Genomic DNA, 17,109 nt, shown 5'->3' with positions numbered 1-17,109 from the left:
ATGACATGTTTGTATTGGTATGAATAACCTTATGCAACAGTTAATTTATTTAAAGTAGTATAAATAACATGACTATTGTAGCCAATCAAGACTTCAGCACATCGTCCACTACTCCGGCAACAGCTAGTATACGTTCTTCGTCAAGTCGTCCGCCAATAATTTGAACACCAACTGGACCATTCTTGAAATCTTCTGGAATGTAATCCTCCCAAGCTTTGTTTTCAATCTCCTTATCACTTCCAGATCCTGGCGCTGCATACGGAAGATCAATCGAAGGATCAGCTTTCAAAACTGGAATAACAACGCTGGAATAGTCAAGCACGTTAATCAGACCAGTATAGCCGAGGTATCTCAATTTTTGCTGGCCAGCTGGGGTTGATGCCGAAACTCCGACCGGCCTGATCCAAGCGTCAATTATCTTGCCACTGGGTGATCTGGTCTTGTTAATATGCTCAAGAAATGCAGTTTTATACTCAAGCTTGTCCTTGTTAAACTGGAATAATTCCTTAATTGATAGGGCTTTAGGTCCCTTGACAAACGACATGATATCGGGAATCCCAGGCTCTCCCGAGGCATCTAAATCATTTTGAATATTTTCACCACCGTCAACAGTCCACGCACGAAAAAGAATCGATGTTCCTTCTTCGGGCTTGTATGACTTAAACTCGAATACCTCGTGACCAGCCTTCTTCAACGCATCAGCAACTTTTCTAATGGCACGAACAACCGGAGGATGCGGAGTGATAACGCCATCATTTTCCTCAATGGCAAAAACAAGTGGACGATCAGGAAGAGTGTATTCCCTGAAGGGAAGGTTGATAACTCGGGGGTCATAATTCCATGGCTCCTGTGATAGCAGTGCCTTCGAAAAAAGAGTCAGGTCAGGCAACGAAACAGCAAGAGGACCGTCAACCGATACAATAGCCTCGTTGTACTCCAGCTAAATATTCATTAGATAATTGTAATGCTAGTAAATATTCTAATAATACTAACACTATTCGCAACCTTGAGATAAGGAAATCTTTCATGCGAAGGTCGAATGCCGTATACGCCGGAATTGGAAGATGGAATACGAATAGACCCACCAATGTCAGTACCAATTCCCAAAGTAGCTCCTTTTAAAGAAATAATGGCACCTTCGCCGCCGGAAGATCCACCAGGGGAGAGTGTCCTATTGAACGCGTTCACAGTTTGGCCAAAAACGTTGTTTCTACTCTCACCAGCCTATAATTTAATTAGCAAATATATATATATTAAAATTTAAGTCATGATGCAAAAATTTACCATCAAGCTTGTTGGAATATTAGTTTTGACAAAAAAAACCGCCCCTGCGTTAAGTAGAAGATCGACAATCGTCTGGAACATGTTAGTACGGCATCCCATTGCAAGCTGAATAAAACGTACTGAATTTTCCGTGTCTGGCTTTCCTATCCATGACACATAGCCCATTGAAGTTTCAATCCCCTTCACACGGAATTGATCCTAACTATGAGTTAGCAAGCTAGAAAAAAGAAAAAGTAAAAAAAACAAAATATTTGTAATAACCTTAAGCGAGACTGGAAGACCATGAAGAGGACCCACGGTCTTGCCATGGGTTTTGTAATATTCGTCAAGCTCAGCGGCTCGCTTTAAAGCAACATCAGGGAAAAACTCGGTAAAAATATTCAACTGTGGAAATGTTAACATGTAATGAGTGGGTCAGGCTTTAAACGGCAAGAAAGCCATACCAATTGATGAGCAAGAACCGCACGCTTGATGAACGCAGTAGTCACTTCAACAGCAGTATACTTTCCTTCGGCAATTTGGTTTGTAAGCTCTGTTGCAGTGAGTTCGGTAATCTCAATAACCTCCTTTGGAAGTAGTTCGTTTGGCACTTCGGAAACATCCAAACGAGATGCCGGTGGCAGTTCAGATTCAGGGATAAGATACTCTGTTGGAATCGCAGCGGCCAATTGACCACGCTTAGCGGAAGCTTTTTCTTGCCAGGACGCCATTGGAATATCTGCAAAGGACTAATTGACTCGTCAACTACGGCATCCTCGAAGCTTGGGATGGACTCATTTATATATGTACAATTATTAGTTAGTCAACGATAAGGATCATGTAAGCAAGCCGTCGGCCATGAACCTTATTCTAATTTGGCTATCTATTTATCGCCAGCGCCGCCGTAAAGCAGAGTACCAATATATGCAAATGCGTGCTGCTTAGTTATGCCGTATGCGCAACGCCTGCTTATGGCATAAAGAAAATTTTGGGACTCGGGAGAGTTTTGAGTTGCGGTGGTGGTTTAAAAATTTGATTTGCTTTCTCATCGCTGGCAACACAACCCACAACCACACATTCCTGTTTCTATTATTTTTTTTTCATAGCCGGGAATAATTAGCATTGAAAGATGCTGATATTGACAGAAACTGCTGCGGGCTATGCCCTTTTGAAGACCAAGGAGAAAAAGATTGACACTCTCACGCCCGAGAGTGTGCTGTCTGCGTAAGGGCCCAAATTTTTCGCCAATACAGAAATGTTCGTTGCTAACCACGTCTATACAGTCTTAAAGTGAAAGCGTTTTCCAAGTTCGACTCAGCTGTTAACGCTCTTGACGAAGTTAATGCGGTTATTGAGGGAAAGGTTTCTACTAAGCTTGCCAACCTTTTGAACGAGAACAAGAGCGACAAGAAGAGCAAGCTCATTGTCGCTGATCCCAAGCTAGGTATGGGTTGTAGTAGTGTAATTCTTGGTTCCGTCATGCTAACTTTCATCAGGAAATGCTATCAACACCTTGCCAAATCTTGATTTCAAGGTTGTGTCTGATTCAACCACCCAGGATTTGTATCGTGCTATTCGAGAGCATCTCCCATCATTGCTCCCAGGTCTTCAGGAGAAAGATTTGTCAGTCATGTCTCTCGGTCTTGCTCACTCTCTTGGACGCCATAAGCTCAAGTTTTCTGCAGACAAGGTTGATGTCATGATTGTTCAAGCTATCGGGCTTTTGGATGATCTGGACAAGGAACTCAACACATACGCTATGCGTGTTAAGGAATGGTACGGATGGCATTTTCCAGAGATGGCAAAGATTGTTCAGGATAATCTTGCTTACGCTCGCGTCGTCAAACTGATGGGCATTCGCTCGCGGGCCTCTGAAACTGATTTCTCTTCCATTCTTCCAGAAGAAATCGAGGTTGCGTTGAAATCTGCTGCTGAAGTTTCAATGGGAACTGAGATTACCGATTTTGATCTGCTCAACATTAATGCTCTTGCCGATCAGGTGATTGAGCTTACCGAGTACAGAGAGCAATTGTCAAACTACCTGAATGCGAGAATGGCAACAATCGCTCCAAACTTGACCGCGTTGGTTGGAGAACTTGTTGGTGCCAGATTAATTGCGCATGCGGGTAGTTTAATATCACTTGCCAAGGCCCCTGCTTCAACCATTCAAATTCTCGGTGCCGAAAAGGCTCTTTTTCGTGCCCTGAAGACCAAGCACGACACTCCCAAGTACGGTCTTATTTACCACGCTTCATTGATCGGTCAGGCGACTGGTAAAAACAAGGGAAAGATTGCTCGCATGCTTGCTGCCAAGGCTGCCGTTTCACTAAGATTCGATGCCTTGTCGGAAGACAGAGATGATGTTGCCACGATTGGTTTAGAGAACAGATTAAAGATCGAGTCACGGCTACGAGGACTTGAAGGTCGGGAGATTAACAGTGCCACCAAGACGCCAGTTAACGTCCGGCAACAGCCTAGATTTGAATTTGCTACGCAGAAGGCATATAACTTTGATGCCGACTCTGTTCTGACAAATGGTACTGCTAAGAAGAGTGGCAAGCGGAAAATAGAAGAAATTGAGGAGGAGGACAGTGATGATGAAGACGAGGAAGAAGTTAAGGTCGAGGTTAAGGTTGACGATGCCATTGAGGTTGATGAAGATTCCGAGGCCGAGGAAAAGAGTCCAAAGGAAAAGAAGGAAAAGAAAGAGAAGAAAGAAAAGAAGGCGAAGAAAGAAAAGACTGAGAAGAAGGAAAAATCTGAGAAGAAGGAAAAATCTGAGAAGAAGGAAAAGAAAGAGAAAAAGGAAAAGAAAAGCAAGAAGCATAAGCACAAGCATGACGAAGAGTAAGATACCGAGATTTTGGACCATTTGATTGTATATTTTAGTTTGTTGTTTAGTAGGTTGAATTGTATCATGTAATTTGGTTTTATATTTATCTGTGCATATGTTTCTTGGGGTGCCAAAAAAAAAAAAAAAAAAATTAAAATTAAAATTAAAATAATTTGTGTTTAAATATGATTAAAAATCACAATTTAAATTTGATTATTTACAACACACAAGCCCAATCGACAATCGACAAATCATTTTGTAAACTAACTACGTTACAATCCACCGCCAACGTCAAAAAGCATCGACACGGATTCTCCATTGTGAATTCTTCGAATCCTATTACATGTTCGAATTAGCTTCAAAAAAAAATAAAAAGAAGAACCCAGCAAAGTAACGTACGCTTCGGCGAATATTCGACCAACGTCTAGGATTTCAAGCTTCGATCCGAGAGCAAGTTGGTTCTCATCTTGAGGAGCAGAATTGGTAGTCACGACCTTGTCCAGTGCAGAAGCCTCGATTCGCTTGATGGCGTCTCCTGAAAAAATGCCGTGAGTAATAATAGCATAAACTTTTGTTGCGCCTCTGTCCTTCAGAAGCTTGGCTGCTCGCGTGATCGTGTTTGAGGTATCGACCAAGTCGTCAATCAGCAGTGCCACGCGGTTCGCCACGTCACCAACCAGCATCATGGTTGCGTGTCCATGAGCTTTCTCAAATTTTGGCCTTCGGTCCTTGTGGATTAGGGCAAAGTCCATCTGGAGTGCGTCTGCGATGGCGGTTGCACGCTTGGCTCCGCCTGCATCAGGAGAAACGATGACGGCGTCCTGGTAATTAGGAATTGCGGTTGTAATATAATGTTGCAATAAAGGCTTGCCATATAGATTGTCGACAGGAATATCAAAAAATCCTTGAAATTGCGGATCGTGGAGATCCATGGTGATGATATGGTCAGCTCCAGCGCAAGTGAGAAGATCAGCAATCAGAGTTCCAGATTGGGCCACCCATTCTTTGTAACCGGTATTGATTTCTCCGGTTCCTTCAGGTTGCCATGTTTTATGCTGCGTTGCACTTGCCAGTTTGAGTCTTCGTTCAAGTTCACGTTCTAGTGAGATGCTGTGGTTATTCCGAGCAAACGGGAACTCGCTGCCGTTGGAATGGTGTCCCTGTGAAGAATGTGACCTTGGAGAAGCAGGAACGGACTCAAACGTATAAGCATGGTCTGAACGATTGAAGTTTAAGCTCTTGGCTAACGGTGCGCCGTGCTTGCTAAACGGCAGATCCGGTTGCCTGCTGTACGGGAACAACGGCATGACCGCCGTGACCCGACGAGCCGATGCAGTTTTGCAAGCCGAGATGGTGATGAGCAGCTCCATGAGATTGTCATTCACATGTCCACATCCTAATAGTGTTAGAAAATCGGAGTAATTGAATAAACAGTATACGTGCACCCTCCCTCTATTTTTAAAAGAAAAGAGAATAAAAAAGGATCTTACCTGATTGAATAACGTACACGTCCTTTTCACGAACAGATTCAGCTATTGAAACAGAAGTCTCTCCATTACTGAAACATATTAGAACACGCAACCCAAATATATATATATATATATATATTTAATTATACCTAAACTTGCCAGTCTTGAGACCGCCTTGCGGAACGCCCAAGATATTGCATATGCTTTCCACTAAAGAAGGGTGCGACGATCCTCCAAACACCACTAGGTTCTTAACCATTTCCGGAGAAATTTTGTAAACGTAAAGATTATTCACTGTACAAAAAAAAAACTATAAATCCCAACCAAAATTAAAAAAAAAAGTTTTGTCAGAAAACAACGATAACGAGGCCTCGAAGGTTCAAAAAAAAATCTCAATTCAAGATTAGTTAACTTTTTAGTGGCCTCCGGAAAACATCTGTCGCGTCGCACGACGCTTATGCAGGGATTTTCTCTCGATGGCCTTATAGCAGGAAAAGAAATTTTGACAAAAAGACCACGAAGAAAGAGCGCCATGGCTTCTTCAAGACGATGGGCAGATCTTGTGCCGCCTCTGATACCATGGCTCTATGATGCGATAGCTACTTTAGGCTACAAATCTATGACCCCGGTGCAGGCGTCATCGATTCCATTATTCTGCTCGAACAAGGATGTGGTCGTTGAAGTAAGTACAAAGTAGTGAATGGAACATGGCAACCAAGACGTATACTCTAACTATGCACAGGCAGTTACTGGCTCTGGAAAGACAATCGCATATCTTTTGCCAATAATAGAAATTATTTTAAGGGCGGATCCAATTCAACGGGGCCATGTTGGGGCCATAATCGTGTCACCGACTCGAGAATTGGCATCGCAGATCAACACGGTTTTAAATTCTTTACTAGACCTGCAACCGCCTTTGGTTTCAGAAGACGAAAATGGAACAATAACTCGAAACAATAAAGTTATTAAATCACAATTATTAGTTGGCGGAACCGCGAGCGTGCATGCAGACGTTCAACTGTTTTTAAGCGACATGCCACAAATTCTCATTTGCACTCCTGGAAGATTACTCGAGTTTCTCAAAATGCCTAGTGTTCACACTTCCGGGTTGGAAGTTTTTGTTTTGGACGAGGCTGATCGGTTGCTTAATCTTGGATTTGAGAAAACTTTGTCAGGAATTATTCATGCGTTACCAAAGCAGCGCCGAACCGGATTGTTTTCTGCCACAATTACGGATGCGGTTGGTGAGCTTGTCCGGGTCGGACTTCGAAACCCGGTCAAGATCTTGGTCAAGGTTGGTGAGGGAAGCTCGGAGCGCAAGGTTCCGTCGACGCTATCGATTTCATACACGGTGCTCTCTCCGCATGCCAAGATCCCGAACATGATCCACCTTCTTAACACGTTAAAATACAAAAAATCAATCGTATATTTTCCAACTTGTCAGTCTGTGGTGTATTTTTACGCCATCATCAACGCCATCCGGCCACTGCTAAAGCGTACCAAGGCCGCTGACCTGCAAGTCTTTTCACTTCACGGCAAACTTCCACCCGGCCCGCGAACGAAAACGTTAGATAACTTTATAAACACTAATCACCGAACGGTTTTGCTGACAACAGATGTTGCTGCACGTGGTCTAGATATTCCAGAAGTAGATGTCGTGATCCAAATAGATCCCCCATATGAGCCTAATATGTTTTTGCATCGAGCAGGCAGAGCAGGCAGAGCAGGCCGTTCGGGAGAGGGTTATGTATTTTTAACTTCGGGACGAGAGGAGAGCTATGTGGATTTAATGAAGGTCAAAAAAGTTCAAATGGCGGAGGTTAAAAGTTCGGCGCCGGTTGGACTTGAAGAAGAATTTGGCAGGAAATTGCACAAATGGCTGTTGGAGGATCGTGAACGACATGAGGCGGCAGTGAAAAGCTACGTTGGCTACGTTAGGTTTTACACTAAGCACACGATGTCTTCTATTTTTCGAATTTCAGAATTTAATTTTGTGGACGTGGCTAAAGAGTTTGGATTGATTCGACTACCGAGTATGCCTGAACTCAAAGGAGTAGACGGCATTCCATCAGGAGGGTGGTTAATAGACGGATTTAATGTGAGCAATACCGGGCCCTGTAATACTAAAATCGGTTTCTTTTGCTAAAATTTTTTTTTTTTTTTGCAGATGGATAATTACAAGTACAAGGATGCGAAACGAGAAGCGTCACGGCTAGAGGCACTGCAACATGTGGAAGATGTTGAGGCCGAACGTGCGGAAGAGAAAAAGAAACGAGACCTGCGGCAAAAGCAGGCGGTGTCGTGGTCCGAACAAAACGACCGCAAGGAGCGGCGCGAAGTTAGGCGGGAGAAGAAAAAAACGAAGCACGACGCCATCGTTGCCACCAACAAGTCAGGTTCGGTCAGTGATAGCGAGAGCGAGGAAGACATGCAAGTAGACTGGAAGAGTTTGGTGTCCGAGCGCAAGCGCAAACGGGTGGAGCCTGCCGGTGGCGGATTTGACGATCTTATTTGAAAATAAATAAAAATAAAGTAATGTCTGATTGAAATAACGTGACAGGGACATGAGCAGAGCGGCTAGTTTTAGTTTTTGTTTTTCTATCGCATCCAACGCGGATTGCAAGCCATATTGATTATACCGAAGAGGACCTTGGAATTAAGGTTTAATGGTGGCCGCAATTGATCAATTAAGCACAGCATGGGCTGGATTGTTCACTTGCAGTCTCTTGTGTATGTGGAATCGATCGTAATTGCGACGAACGGAGCATTAATTGATTTATCTAGAGGTACTACGTTGTTGTTTGTAAACGCTCACAGGCCGATATTGACGGGTCTTAATAGACTTTTGAACACGAGGCCCGAATACGGTTATGACTTCTCTTCGTGCTTAAATGAAATTGGCAAACGAAAAAGCCGTGTTTTTAAGGTTAAAGCTAGTTCCATCTCGGACTTTACCAACCAAATTTTTTTTTTTAAAATTTTAAGATTGCTTCGAGTTGCAATTACTTTGTTTACTAGGAGGACATGTATCGGGGAAAAGACGATGATGACGCGAGACTCTGTTGAGTGCACCGCTTCGGCAGATTCATTATACATATATATACGTTATATAAACCGGGTCACTGCTTGCGCACCCACCTACTTCCCCCCGCCATAATTCCATTTTTTTGCTTGCAACTATGAAGGCGTCTTCCCTTTATTTTAGTCTGGCGTCAGTGTTCGGCGCAGTTGCTGCGTTGGATGCCACGAGCACCTACATCGTGCCGACAGCACCAGTAGATGCAGACGTCTCAATTGCAACCAATGCTGTTGTCAGCACCGCATTCGACGGTCCCAAGGTGTCTGCCGTGAACGGCTCAACGTTTGACTGGTGGTATTTTGACGTGGTATCCGCAAAGGCATCCATCTCTCTTGTTTTCCAGACCGGAACGACCGCCTCCGTCGGTTATCCTTCCGTTCTCGAGTTGACAAACTACATTCAGGTGGCTGGCATTTGGCCCAATGGCACCCAGTTTTCGGTCCCGTTTGTTCCGTCCGGACCTGCCGTGGTTACCACGGTTGGTGATGGTTCAAGCGCAAACTTTACCGGCACCGGATTCTCTTGGACGTCGACGCCAAACTTGTCCAAGTACTTCATCACGATCGATGCTCTTGAGACTTACGGAATCAAGGGCACGATTTCTTTCCGCAGCCTCGCGCCAGCTCATTATGGTTTGGGTTCGGTTGCGGATCGGTCGTCTTCCGAGTTGCTTACTCCAAAACTTGGCTGGGCAAATGCAGTGCCTGATGCAGAGTCACATGTTGACTTGATTGTCGGCGGTGAGCAATTAAAGTTCTCCGGCAGAGGTTACCATGACAAGAACTGGGGCAGCCAAGCTCTTAACGATATTGTGGAAAACTGGTACTGGGGCCATGCCGCGGTCGGCCCATATTCGATTGTGTTTTTTGATGCGCTTGACCACAACGGAGTTGAGTACACGGCCGCATATATTGCCGAATCTGGTTCGCCCATCAAGGTTGGCCCCACGGCCATCGTGCGCCCGTTTGGCGACGGCATCACTTACCCACAAACCAATTCGTCCATTATCCCCGACGGATTTAACATTGTGATTGATGTCGGATCTCGAGGCGTGTTTGAGTTCAACACCACGTCCAGGATTATTGCCGAAACTTTGGACGATGGCGGATACGGCTACACTCGTGCTCAGGCTCACTTTGTGGGCGGTCAAGTTGGTGGCAAGAAGTACACCGGTTATGGTCTCTGGGATTGGCAGCATTTCTACCAGTAAATTAATCAAGCATGAGTCGTTTTTATTGATGTTTTTTTTTTTTTTTTTTATTTTTTCATTAGTAATAAGATGTTTCTCTGTACATACACTTGTGCAATCTATCTACTGACTGACTTATGATGATTATTATTATTATTCCTTATTTTAAGTACACATGAAACTATTCAGTTATGGTGTACTGTGATTTGCTAACTTGATTGGTGACAAATTTTGTTAGTTTTGACAGAATGTCATAATAGTGGCATATTCTTTTTTCAATCATATAACTTGCGGTGACCACAGACTGAAACCAAATATATTATTACTGAACTAAAGAAAGAAATCTTCAAAACAAAATGACTACAATAATGAGATCAGGCCCGGGCTCGAATTGAGAAAAATCCATAAGCAGATAAACGTTAAACACTAACACCTAGTAAATGACATAAGATGGGGTAGACAGTAACAAAACGTCGGAAAGATTAATGTGGTAAGTTTATGATGGCATTATATTGGCAATGATGTTATAATAACTCTGCACTATCGCGAACCAGCCTTCGAACTTTCTTCTTAAAAGCAGGATCTAAAATGTAGAAACGTATTAAAACGGTAATCTTTTTTTAATATGTATAAATCTCCCATCCGGGGTTAACGGCAAGGACTTACAGTCATCTCGAAGCTGAGTGGCAGCGTCAATATTTGCCGGTGAATCAGGATTTGGTGATGATAGCATGGCAATTACGCTAAGAAGAATCGTTTCTGGTGAATGAACCGGCAACCAACGCTCACTATTAGACAATCACGTTAGCAAGGAGCGGGGGGTGGACATGGTTAAAACTTCTGGGTTGGAGTTTCACACCCTGCGTCTTCGTATCCGTATTTGTCTTCACCTGGAGGATGTAAGATGCTGATACAAACTCTTCCGTCTTGGTAAACTAAAAATAATTTCCACCCTGTTAGTGACCGCTGCATCGGAGTATAGTAGCCTTGACCCAATTGCTCGTTTCTTCAATTCATCACTGAACAAATTTACCAAGAAGACTTGCCATTTGGGTGCCACATTGGCGTTTCAAATCTCATGCTTGGTGGCATAAGCGGATAATCTTCTGGAAATTGAAGGCGTGCCTTGAAAAAACCGCCTTCATACAACGTGTCGTCCGGTCCAACAAGAAGGACTTCCCACTGATAGATGTTATCGTCTACCAGGCCGGCAGAAATGCCTTTGAAAATCGCTAGTTAGAAAAATTTTTCAAACAAACCAAAAAATTGACTTGACTTTATTTTATTTTTTTGCTTACCTGGAATACCGTTCCGAGCAATGTCACGTAATTGTCGGCGTAGAATTGCTTCTGATGCCTTCGTCGCCATGCTTTTTGTGATTTTGTTGGTTTGTGCCTTTTTTTTAAAAAAAATAAATCAAAGGGGCAAGCAAAAAGGATCGAACCGTGCTTTCGAAATTACTCGAATGAAATTAAAAAAAAAAAAAAAGGGCTAGAAATTGAATCAAGCAAGTAACACGATTCACTAGGTTAAAAGTTCGAACGCTGTTGGATCTATATGGTATTATTACTACTTAAGTACACCTTCGCGAACGTTCACGTTCACGCTCACGCTCACGCACGACTCGTGACCAACGGTGAGCTAGTGACCTGACTACGAATTCTACTACAAAAAGCATATGAAAATGTGGTCCATTTTAGAATTGTTTTTATGCATGAAAAACTACGGCAAAGAACAAAAAAAAAAAAAAGGTTCGAGATTGCGGTATTGAATCAATCATAAGCTCAAAACCAAAAACTGACACTAAAACTCGGAGTCAAGCTTCTGACATAATGCCACCATCCGGACTATTTACACTGTTAGTTTGTATTGCCATGTAGTATTGAATAGTTTCATGTCACTTACCGGAACAAAAATCTCGTCACCGGGCGCTAGAATGCATTCAACGTATCCATCTGTCCATGGGAACTCGCTAAACTGTTGCTGATATTTTTTCTTTGCCAATACGCGTGCCTTCAATTTCTCAAAGTCGACAACGTCATCTTCAAGGCTGCTGGCACTGACATCTTCATCTTCAAACAGCGCGCCGAACGCGCCTGATTCTAGCTCGACATCACAGGTATTGCCCATGTCGTTGCAACTGGTTATGCCCTTTGTTGAAGGCGGGTATAGCCTGACGTATTTAAACCCGACAACTTGAACAAGAACGTTGTGGTTCGGATCCGTATGCAGTGGAGATATCGTGCCAGCCGGGCCTAGCCACGAATTCAAAACCGGCGCACGTTCTTGGTCGTTGATTTGCGAGTACACCACGTTCGGAGTCAGCACATCTTTTCGAAGCACGGGTACCTGAGCCAACAGGTCATGCTGGGCTAGATATTTTACCTCTGCGGCTTCGCATGGATTCGTCCACTCGTGCAATAGCGATCGCAAGGTTACAAGCTTTTGAGACCATGCATTGCTAACATAGGATTTCCCCACTTCCACTGGCACAACTCGTAGTCCGTTATTAGTCTTTGAGAGAAGGTAATCAAGTGAATTCCAATGTTGGATTGCTGGCCAAGAGTTGGCAGCACCAATCAGATGCAGTGGCATCATGCCGGACGTCAGTTCGTTTTCAAACTGCTTGACAGTGGGCTGCAGTAATTGCCTCACATTGCAACTCAGATGAGGGTAATACAACCGGCTCACCAATTGTGCTTTAAAATCTGGACAAAGCATTAGCCCCTGTGGTTGAATTTTTTCCTTGCTGCCGTGCAATTCGGATATTAGCTTGTCCAGCAAATCGCGTAGTTTGGCATCAATAAGCGCGCCAGTAACAACAAGTCCTTGGTCAATTTCTGAAATCACTGTCGCCTCAGCAAGGTCTGAGTCCAGGTCGAGTTCTGCAGTTGTGATCATTTGCAATGCGCTAAAAATGCACGCATGGCCGTAATTAATAACATACTTGTGAGGCACCGGTGAGGAATCACGGTCATAAATCTTGCGATTACATTCATCCTTGAATAATCTAATCCAATGCTTGACGTCGTTCTTGTTTGCTCCAATAACCTCGGCATGTAGTCTTTGCAATTCCAAGTCAATCGGGTCACAATCAATGAAGTTGGGTTGACTGATGTGGCGTTGGATATCGTTGCATATTTGAAAAACATTGTTCAGTTTGTCCTGAATTTCATTTGTTGATTCCATGCAATTAGATCTTCATCCATGGTGGTTTTGATAAAGAATTTGAGATTAAAATAAATCCTATGTATAAAAACGCGAGCAGCGCTGGACTTGATTTAAAATTGAATTAAACAAATCTAGAAAGAACAGCAAATGTGATTGCAACAAAAAAAAAAAAAAACCAACAACAACCAGGAATCTGCGGGCAAGAATAGCAACTGACACAAGGCAGAGTCAGTCAACATGCCAATCAAGCTACTACACCATAAATCATATCATGTCTACAACAGTGCAAACATTGAAAGAGTGCGCAAGGACGAAGAAGCAGCACAGGTGCAACAAGAGCAAGAGGATAATCTTCGACTAAAACTAGAAAGAGAGCAACGGACAGAGATATTACGTCGCCGGCAACGGGGCTTGCCGGTTGATTCGACTACGGACCATGACGTTGCGAGTCATGATGAGCAAGAGACCGCGGCTGATCGCATGATCAGGCATGCCGTTGCAGCCACGACGACTGCACGGCATCCCAACAGGCGAGAGCAGTCAGACGAGTTTGAAAATGCAAGGTCGTCACTATCAAGAAAATCAAACTTGGTTGGACTGTTAAACCTGACATCGAATGACCGCCATATTAATTTATTTGAAGACATTGAGACGGTCAGGTTCGACATGAAATATTACAATAAATACGGGTTCTAATACTTTATTAGGTAGCGAAAAACCAAGCCAATAAGTCAAATGCGCCGACAAGACTGTTGAACATGCGACTTGACAAGCCAGCAGATGAGCTTACGCCCTGGTACGCCTCGCGTGACGGCATGCCAGGCAGGCAACGGCAACAGGAACGGGAACGGTCAGGCCGTCAAAAGGAGCAACACGCCAAGGCCAACAAGATAACAAAGGATTACAATGACCCGCTACGGTCGATCAACGATTACCTGTCACTCAAATCAAAAACAAGCTGGCGGCGCCCGTCATCGACTAGAAGCAACGGCGAGCGCTACGCTGCCAGGCCCACTACTCAGACAAGGCGCAGTCGCCATGACGACCGTGGTGATAAGCACACTCGTGATGTCAACTCGGCAGCACGACCGCATCCGCCAGTTGACATGGCTCGGCTACTCATGGAGCAGCAGGAGCGGGAAGCTCGCGAACTGCAACTCGCACGTCGAAAACAACTGCGACGGAGCAACTTGCCATGAAATTTGAAACCTGTAATGAAATATAATTTTAAACATCCATTTTTTTTTAATTCCTCTACACATCCGTATCTTCGCAGCGGTTGCTTTGATCACTTTGTTTGTTCAAGGCGGTTTAAACTTTGAGTTGAGTTGCGCAATCGCTTGAGAGCAACCCTCCTAAATTAAATACCTTGCCCCTAACATCATTTCGATCTGGCCGGGTTCGCATTTCATCTGCATTTTTTTCATACTTTTTTTGTCGATAAAATAACAATTGTCTGACTGATGGCTTCAATTGATCTTTCGTCTAATGCGCGTGAGATCCAGTCTGCCTACGACAACATCGTCCTGGGCGACCCGAACACGTCCTGGGCCGTGTTTTCCTACGGCGCAGGCATCAACAATCAGACGCTGAAACTTCAAGCTACGGGCTGTGAGTGCATGCTAAATTGTTTTATTTTTTTGCCAAGTCTTTTTGTCCAGTTCCTTATTGGTTGGGAAACTCAAACATGACCTACAACTTTGATTGATTGCATGACGCCTTACTGACTCCTTGTGGGCATGTAGCTGGTGACCTGGACCAGTTCACGGATGAGTTTTCGGATGGCAGGATCCAATACGGGTTTGCGAGAGTGATTGATCCCAACTCTCAACTTCCAAAATTTGTGCTGGTTGGATGGGTGTGTATCTCCAAGCTATTATTATAAATGAATGAATGAACGAATGCTAATCATGGCCGACCAAGAGCGGAGAAGGTGTTCCTGAACGTGCCAAGGGATATTTTAATTCACACTTTAGTTCGGTTGCCCGCTTGTTTCATGTATGTTTTTGTATGACGCTTGCTTGATTTGAGAATTGACCGAAATTAAAACTACAGGGGTATCATGTTCAAATTAATGCTCGCTCGGAAGATGATATCAACCCGGACGAGATTCTCCGCAAGGTAGCTGATGCTTCTGGTTCTAAATATTCGGTCGCGGACTTGGCTTCCAAGTTCAACAAGGCACCACCCGTTCGTCCTAATTATACTCAATCCCATGCCACGTCTCGCGCGAACGAGAGTGACTGGGGTGACGATGCGCCGGAACCGACGGCTCATTCAATCACAAAAGTTGCGTCGGCCTATACGCCACACAAGATCGATCTTGATTCCATCCGGAAGAGCTCGTCTTCGCATGCACCAGTCGAACCAGTCAAAAGTGCGTACCAACCGATCGGCAAGGTTGACATTGCTTCGATCAGGGCATCCGCGTCCAAGCAGGAAATTGAAGCCGAGAAGCCTGTCATTGTCAAGGGTGCGTATCAACCAATCGGTAAAGTCGACATCGCTGCAATTAGAGCACAGGCCAAGCGTGAAGAAGAGCACAGACCGGCTGCTTCCAAGCCTTCTTTAGAGCCTACTGCCGTTGATGCGAAACCCAGTCAAAATGACGCAAAACCACCAAGCTTTCAAGAACGCGGCAACGCATTTAGTTCAGGCGGCAGGCTGACAGAACTGCCAAAGCCTAAATTAGAAAAGCCCGCGGTTGCAAGCAGGTTCGGATCAACAGCAAATAATAGGTTTGGTACGGTCGCACCCGCTCCATCGGCCGCGTTTGGGTTTGGAAGCAGAGATGTTGTCAACAAGCCAGGCAGTAGCAAGTTTGGTAATAACTTTGGCAACGAGAACGGCAAGACGCCGGCTCAGTTATGGGCCGAGAGAAAGGCAAGGAATGCCGGTGGCGTTGCTGATAACTCATCTAGCGTGAGCAGCTCGTCGTCATTCCATAATGCCGCACCAAAGGCCGAGGACAAGTTCAACGTGACTGGTCATCCAGAGGAAGAAAGCAATGGCGTGCCAGACCATGCCAGTGTTTCATATATCAGGGATAGGTTTGCCAAGGCCGCCATTTCCAATGACGAGCATGACGATGACGACAATTCGCCGTCGCTGCCGGAACGATCCGCGTCTCCCATCAGGCTGGTCAACCCGATATCGTCGTCTTCTACCGTCATCCGGCCTGCCGCTGCAGCGGTGGTGCCCCCAACGCGCGAACCAGAACCAGAACCAGAACCAGAGAAAGAGCAAGAGGAAGAAGAGCCAGAACAAGATATCGCGGCACCGGCGCCACCGCTACCGACAGCAACACGACCTGTTCCTACTGCTCCAGAACCGCAACCAGAGCAAGCATCAGAGCCGGAGCCAGAACCAAAGCCAGAACCGGAGCCAGAATCAGAGCAAGATTTCCAGAAGGGCCGGGCGGCTGCGGCAGCTGCAATTTCCAGCGGTGGCATTTTCGGCGGCGCACGTCCGTCACAAGAGCAAGAACATGATCATGAACCGTCACATGCCACACATGGCACTGAATTCACCGGGCAGACCGCGACCGTATTGTTCGAATACATCAAGCAAGAAGATAACGAGATCAACCTAGTGGAAGGCGAAAGGATTTATGACATTGAATTTGTAGATGACGGATGGTGGAGCGGACGCAACAGTGTTGGCGATGACGGCTTGTTCCCATCAAATTATGTTGAACTTCAAGCAGACAATGGTGTGGATGCTGCCGTGGCTCATGGCCAAGAACCGAGCGGTGCTGCTGCAGATGTCGCCGAACCAGAACCAGAACCAGAACAACACGCACAAGAAGAAGAACCACCCAATGGACCGAGTGCGATTGCACAATATGACTACGAAGCTCAAGAGGATAATGAGCTGAGTTTCCCTGAAGGTGCGGTTATCGAGGACATTCAATTCCCGGATGAGGACTGGTGGAGTGGTGTTTATAACGGCGTAAGAAACTTGTTTCCGGCTAACTACGTCACGCTTCAATGACCACGATTAAAAAAAAAAAAATTAAATTTAAATTTGTTATACTTTTGTAGGGGTGGGGTTTATACGTGTATGGATTGTTGAAGAATGGAATTATATGAATGTATTTACTCTA

At 44.7% G+C, this 17,109-nt stretch overlaps 9 protein-coding genes across 9 annotated transcripts; 5 read left to right on the top strand and 4 right to left on the bottom strand.

The window, feature by feature from the left end:
- Nucleotides 1-24: 24 nt before the first annotated feature.
- On the bottom strand, nucleotides 25-2,024 carry V1514DRAFT_325796 (amidase signature domain-containing protein). Its single transcript, XM_066926680.1, has 6 exons — nucleotides 1,728-2,024; nucleotides 1,546-1,668; nucleotides 1,405-1,482; nucleotides 1,285-1,356; nucleotides 994-1,224; nucleotides 25-940 (listed from the first exon to the last, which is right to left on the bottom strand). Exons 1-6 carry the CDS (start codon nucleotides 1,992-1,994, stop codon nucleotides 86-88), a joined length of 1,626 nt encoding a protein of 541 aa, XP_066785105.1. The 5' UTR covers nucleotides 1,995-2,024; the 3' UTR covers nucleotides 25-85.
- A 230-nt stretch (nucleotides 2,025-2,254) lies between these two features.
- V1514DRAFT_365996 (uncharacterized protein) lies at nucleotides 2,255-4,281 on the top strand. Its single transcript, XM_066929822.1, has 3 exons — nucleotides 2,255-2,487; nucleotides 2,547-2,707; nucleotides 2,760-4,281. Exons 1-3 carry the CDS (start codon nucleotides 2,393-2,395, stop codon nucleotides 4,112-4,114), a joined length of 1,611 nt encoding a protein of 536 aa, XP_066785104.1. The 5' UTR covers nucleotides 2,255-2,392; the 3' UTR covers nucleotides 4,115-4,281.
- On the bottom strand, nucleotides 4,236-5,936 carry V1514DRAFT_302680 (phosphoribosyltransferase-like protein). The gene is made up of 4 exons (XM_066925574.1): nucleotides 5,715-5,936; nucleotides 5,587-5,654; nucleotides 4,496-5,492; nucleotides 4,236-4,432 (listed from the first exon to the last, which is right to left on the bottom strand). Exons 1-4 carry the CDS (start codon nucleotides 5,822-5,824, stop codon nucleotides 4,369-4,371), a joined length of 1,239 nt encoding a protein of 412 aa, XP_066785103.1. The 5' UTR covers nucleotides 5,825-5,936; the 3' UTR covers nucleotides 4,236-4,368.
- Nucleotides 5,937-6,184: 248 nt separating this feature from the next.
- Nucleotides 6,185-8,080, top strand: V1514DRAFT_346244 (P-loop containing nucleoside triphosphate hydrolase protein; the record flags this gene model as incomplete). Its single annotated transcript, XM_066929260.1, has 3 exons — nucleotides 6,185-6,247; nucleotides 6,308-7,663; nucleotides 7,733-8,080. The coding sequence occupies 3 exons, from the start codon at nucleotides 6,185-6,187 to the stop codon at nucleotides 8,078-8,080; spliced, it is 1,767 nt and encodes a 588-aa protein (XP_066785102.1).
- A 289-nt stretch (nucleotides 8,081-8,369) lies between these two features.
- V1514DRAFT_189721 (uncharacterized protein) lies at nucleotides 8,370-10,316 on the top strand. Its single transcript, XM_066924624.1, has one exon. It carries the CDS (start codon nucleotides 8,745-8,747, stop codon nucleotides 9,852-9,854), a length of 1,110 nt encoding a protein of 369 aa, XP_066785101.1. The 5' UTR covers nucleotides 8,370-8,744; the 3' UTR covers nucleotides 9,855-10,316.
- Nucleotides 9,978-11,470, bottom strand: V1514DRAFT_325786 (ubiquitin-conjugating enzyme/RWD-like protein). The gene is made up of 5 exons (XM_066926679.1): nucleotides 11,132-11,470; nucleotides 10,880-11,053; nucleotides 10,693-10,768; nucleotides 10,500-10,621; nucleotides 9,978-10,416 (listed from the first exon to the last, which is right to left on the bottom strand). Exons 1-5 carry the CDS (start codon nucleotides 11,199-11,201, stop codon nucleotides 10,358-10,360), a joined length of 501 nt encoding a protein of 166 aa, XP_066785100.1. The 5' UTR covers nucleotides 11,202-11,470; the 3' UTR covers nucleotides 9,978-10,357.
- Nucleotides 11,471-11,511: 41 nt separating this feature from the next.
- V1514DRAFT_325781 (uncharacterized protein) lies at nucleotides 11,512-13,080 on the bottom strand. The gene is made up of 2 exons (XM_066926678.1): nucleotides 11,739-13,080; nucleotides 11,512-11,680 (listed from the first exon to the last, which is right to left on the bottom strand). Exons 1-2 carry the CDS (start codon nucleotides 13,020-13,022, stop codon nucleotides 11,618-11,620), a joined length of 1,347 nt encoding a protein of 448 aa, XP_066785099.1. The 5' UTR covers nucleotides 13,023-13,080; the 3' UTR covers nucleotides 11,512-11,617.
- V1514DRAFT_325780 (uncharacterized protein) lies at nucleotides 13,080-14,244 on the top strand. The gene is made up of 2 exons (XM_066926677.1): nucleotides 13,080-13,658; nucleotides 13,712-14,244. The coding sequence occupies exons 1-2, from the start codon at nucleotides 13,242-13,244 to the stop codon at nucleotides 14,201-14,203; spliced, it is 909 nt and encodes a 302-aa protein (XP_066785098.1). The 5' UTR covers nucleotides 13,080-13,241; the 3' UTR covers nucleotides 14,204-14,244.
- Nucleotides 14,245-16,997, top strand: V1514DRAFT_350445 (uncharacterized protein; the record flags this gene model as incomplete). Its single annotated transcript, XM_066929413.1, has 4 exons — nucleotides 14,245-14,615; nucleotides 14,750-14,862; nucleotides 14,928-15,002; nucleotides 15,060-16,997. The coding sequence occupies exons 1-4, from the start codon at nucleotides 14,468-14,470 to the stop codon at nucleotides 16,995-16,997; spliced, it is 2,274 nt and encodes a 757-aa protein (XP_066785097.1). The 5' UTR covers nucleotides 14,245-14,467.
- Nucleotides 16,998-17,109: the final 112 nt, after the last annotated feature.

Source organism: Lipomyces japonicus, assembly GCF_038497905.1.
Source record: "Lipomyces japonicus strain CBS 7319 unplaced genomic scaffold V1514scaffold_6, whole genome shotgun sequence".
Classification (NCBI taxonomy): Eukaryota; Fungi; Ascomycota; class Lipomycetes; order Lipomycetales; family Lipomycetaceae; genus Lipomyces; species Lipomyces japonicus.
Note: the sequence above shows the minus strand (reverse complement) of the source record. Positions and strands in the feature narration are given on the sequence as shown.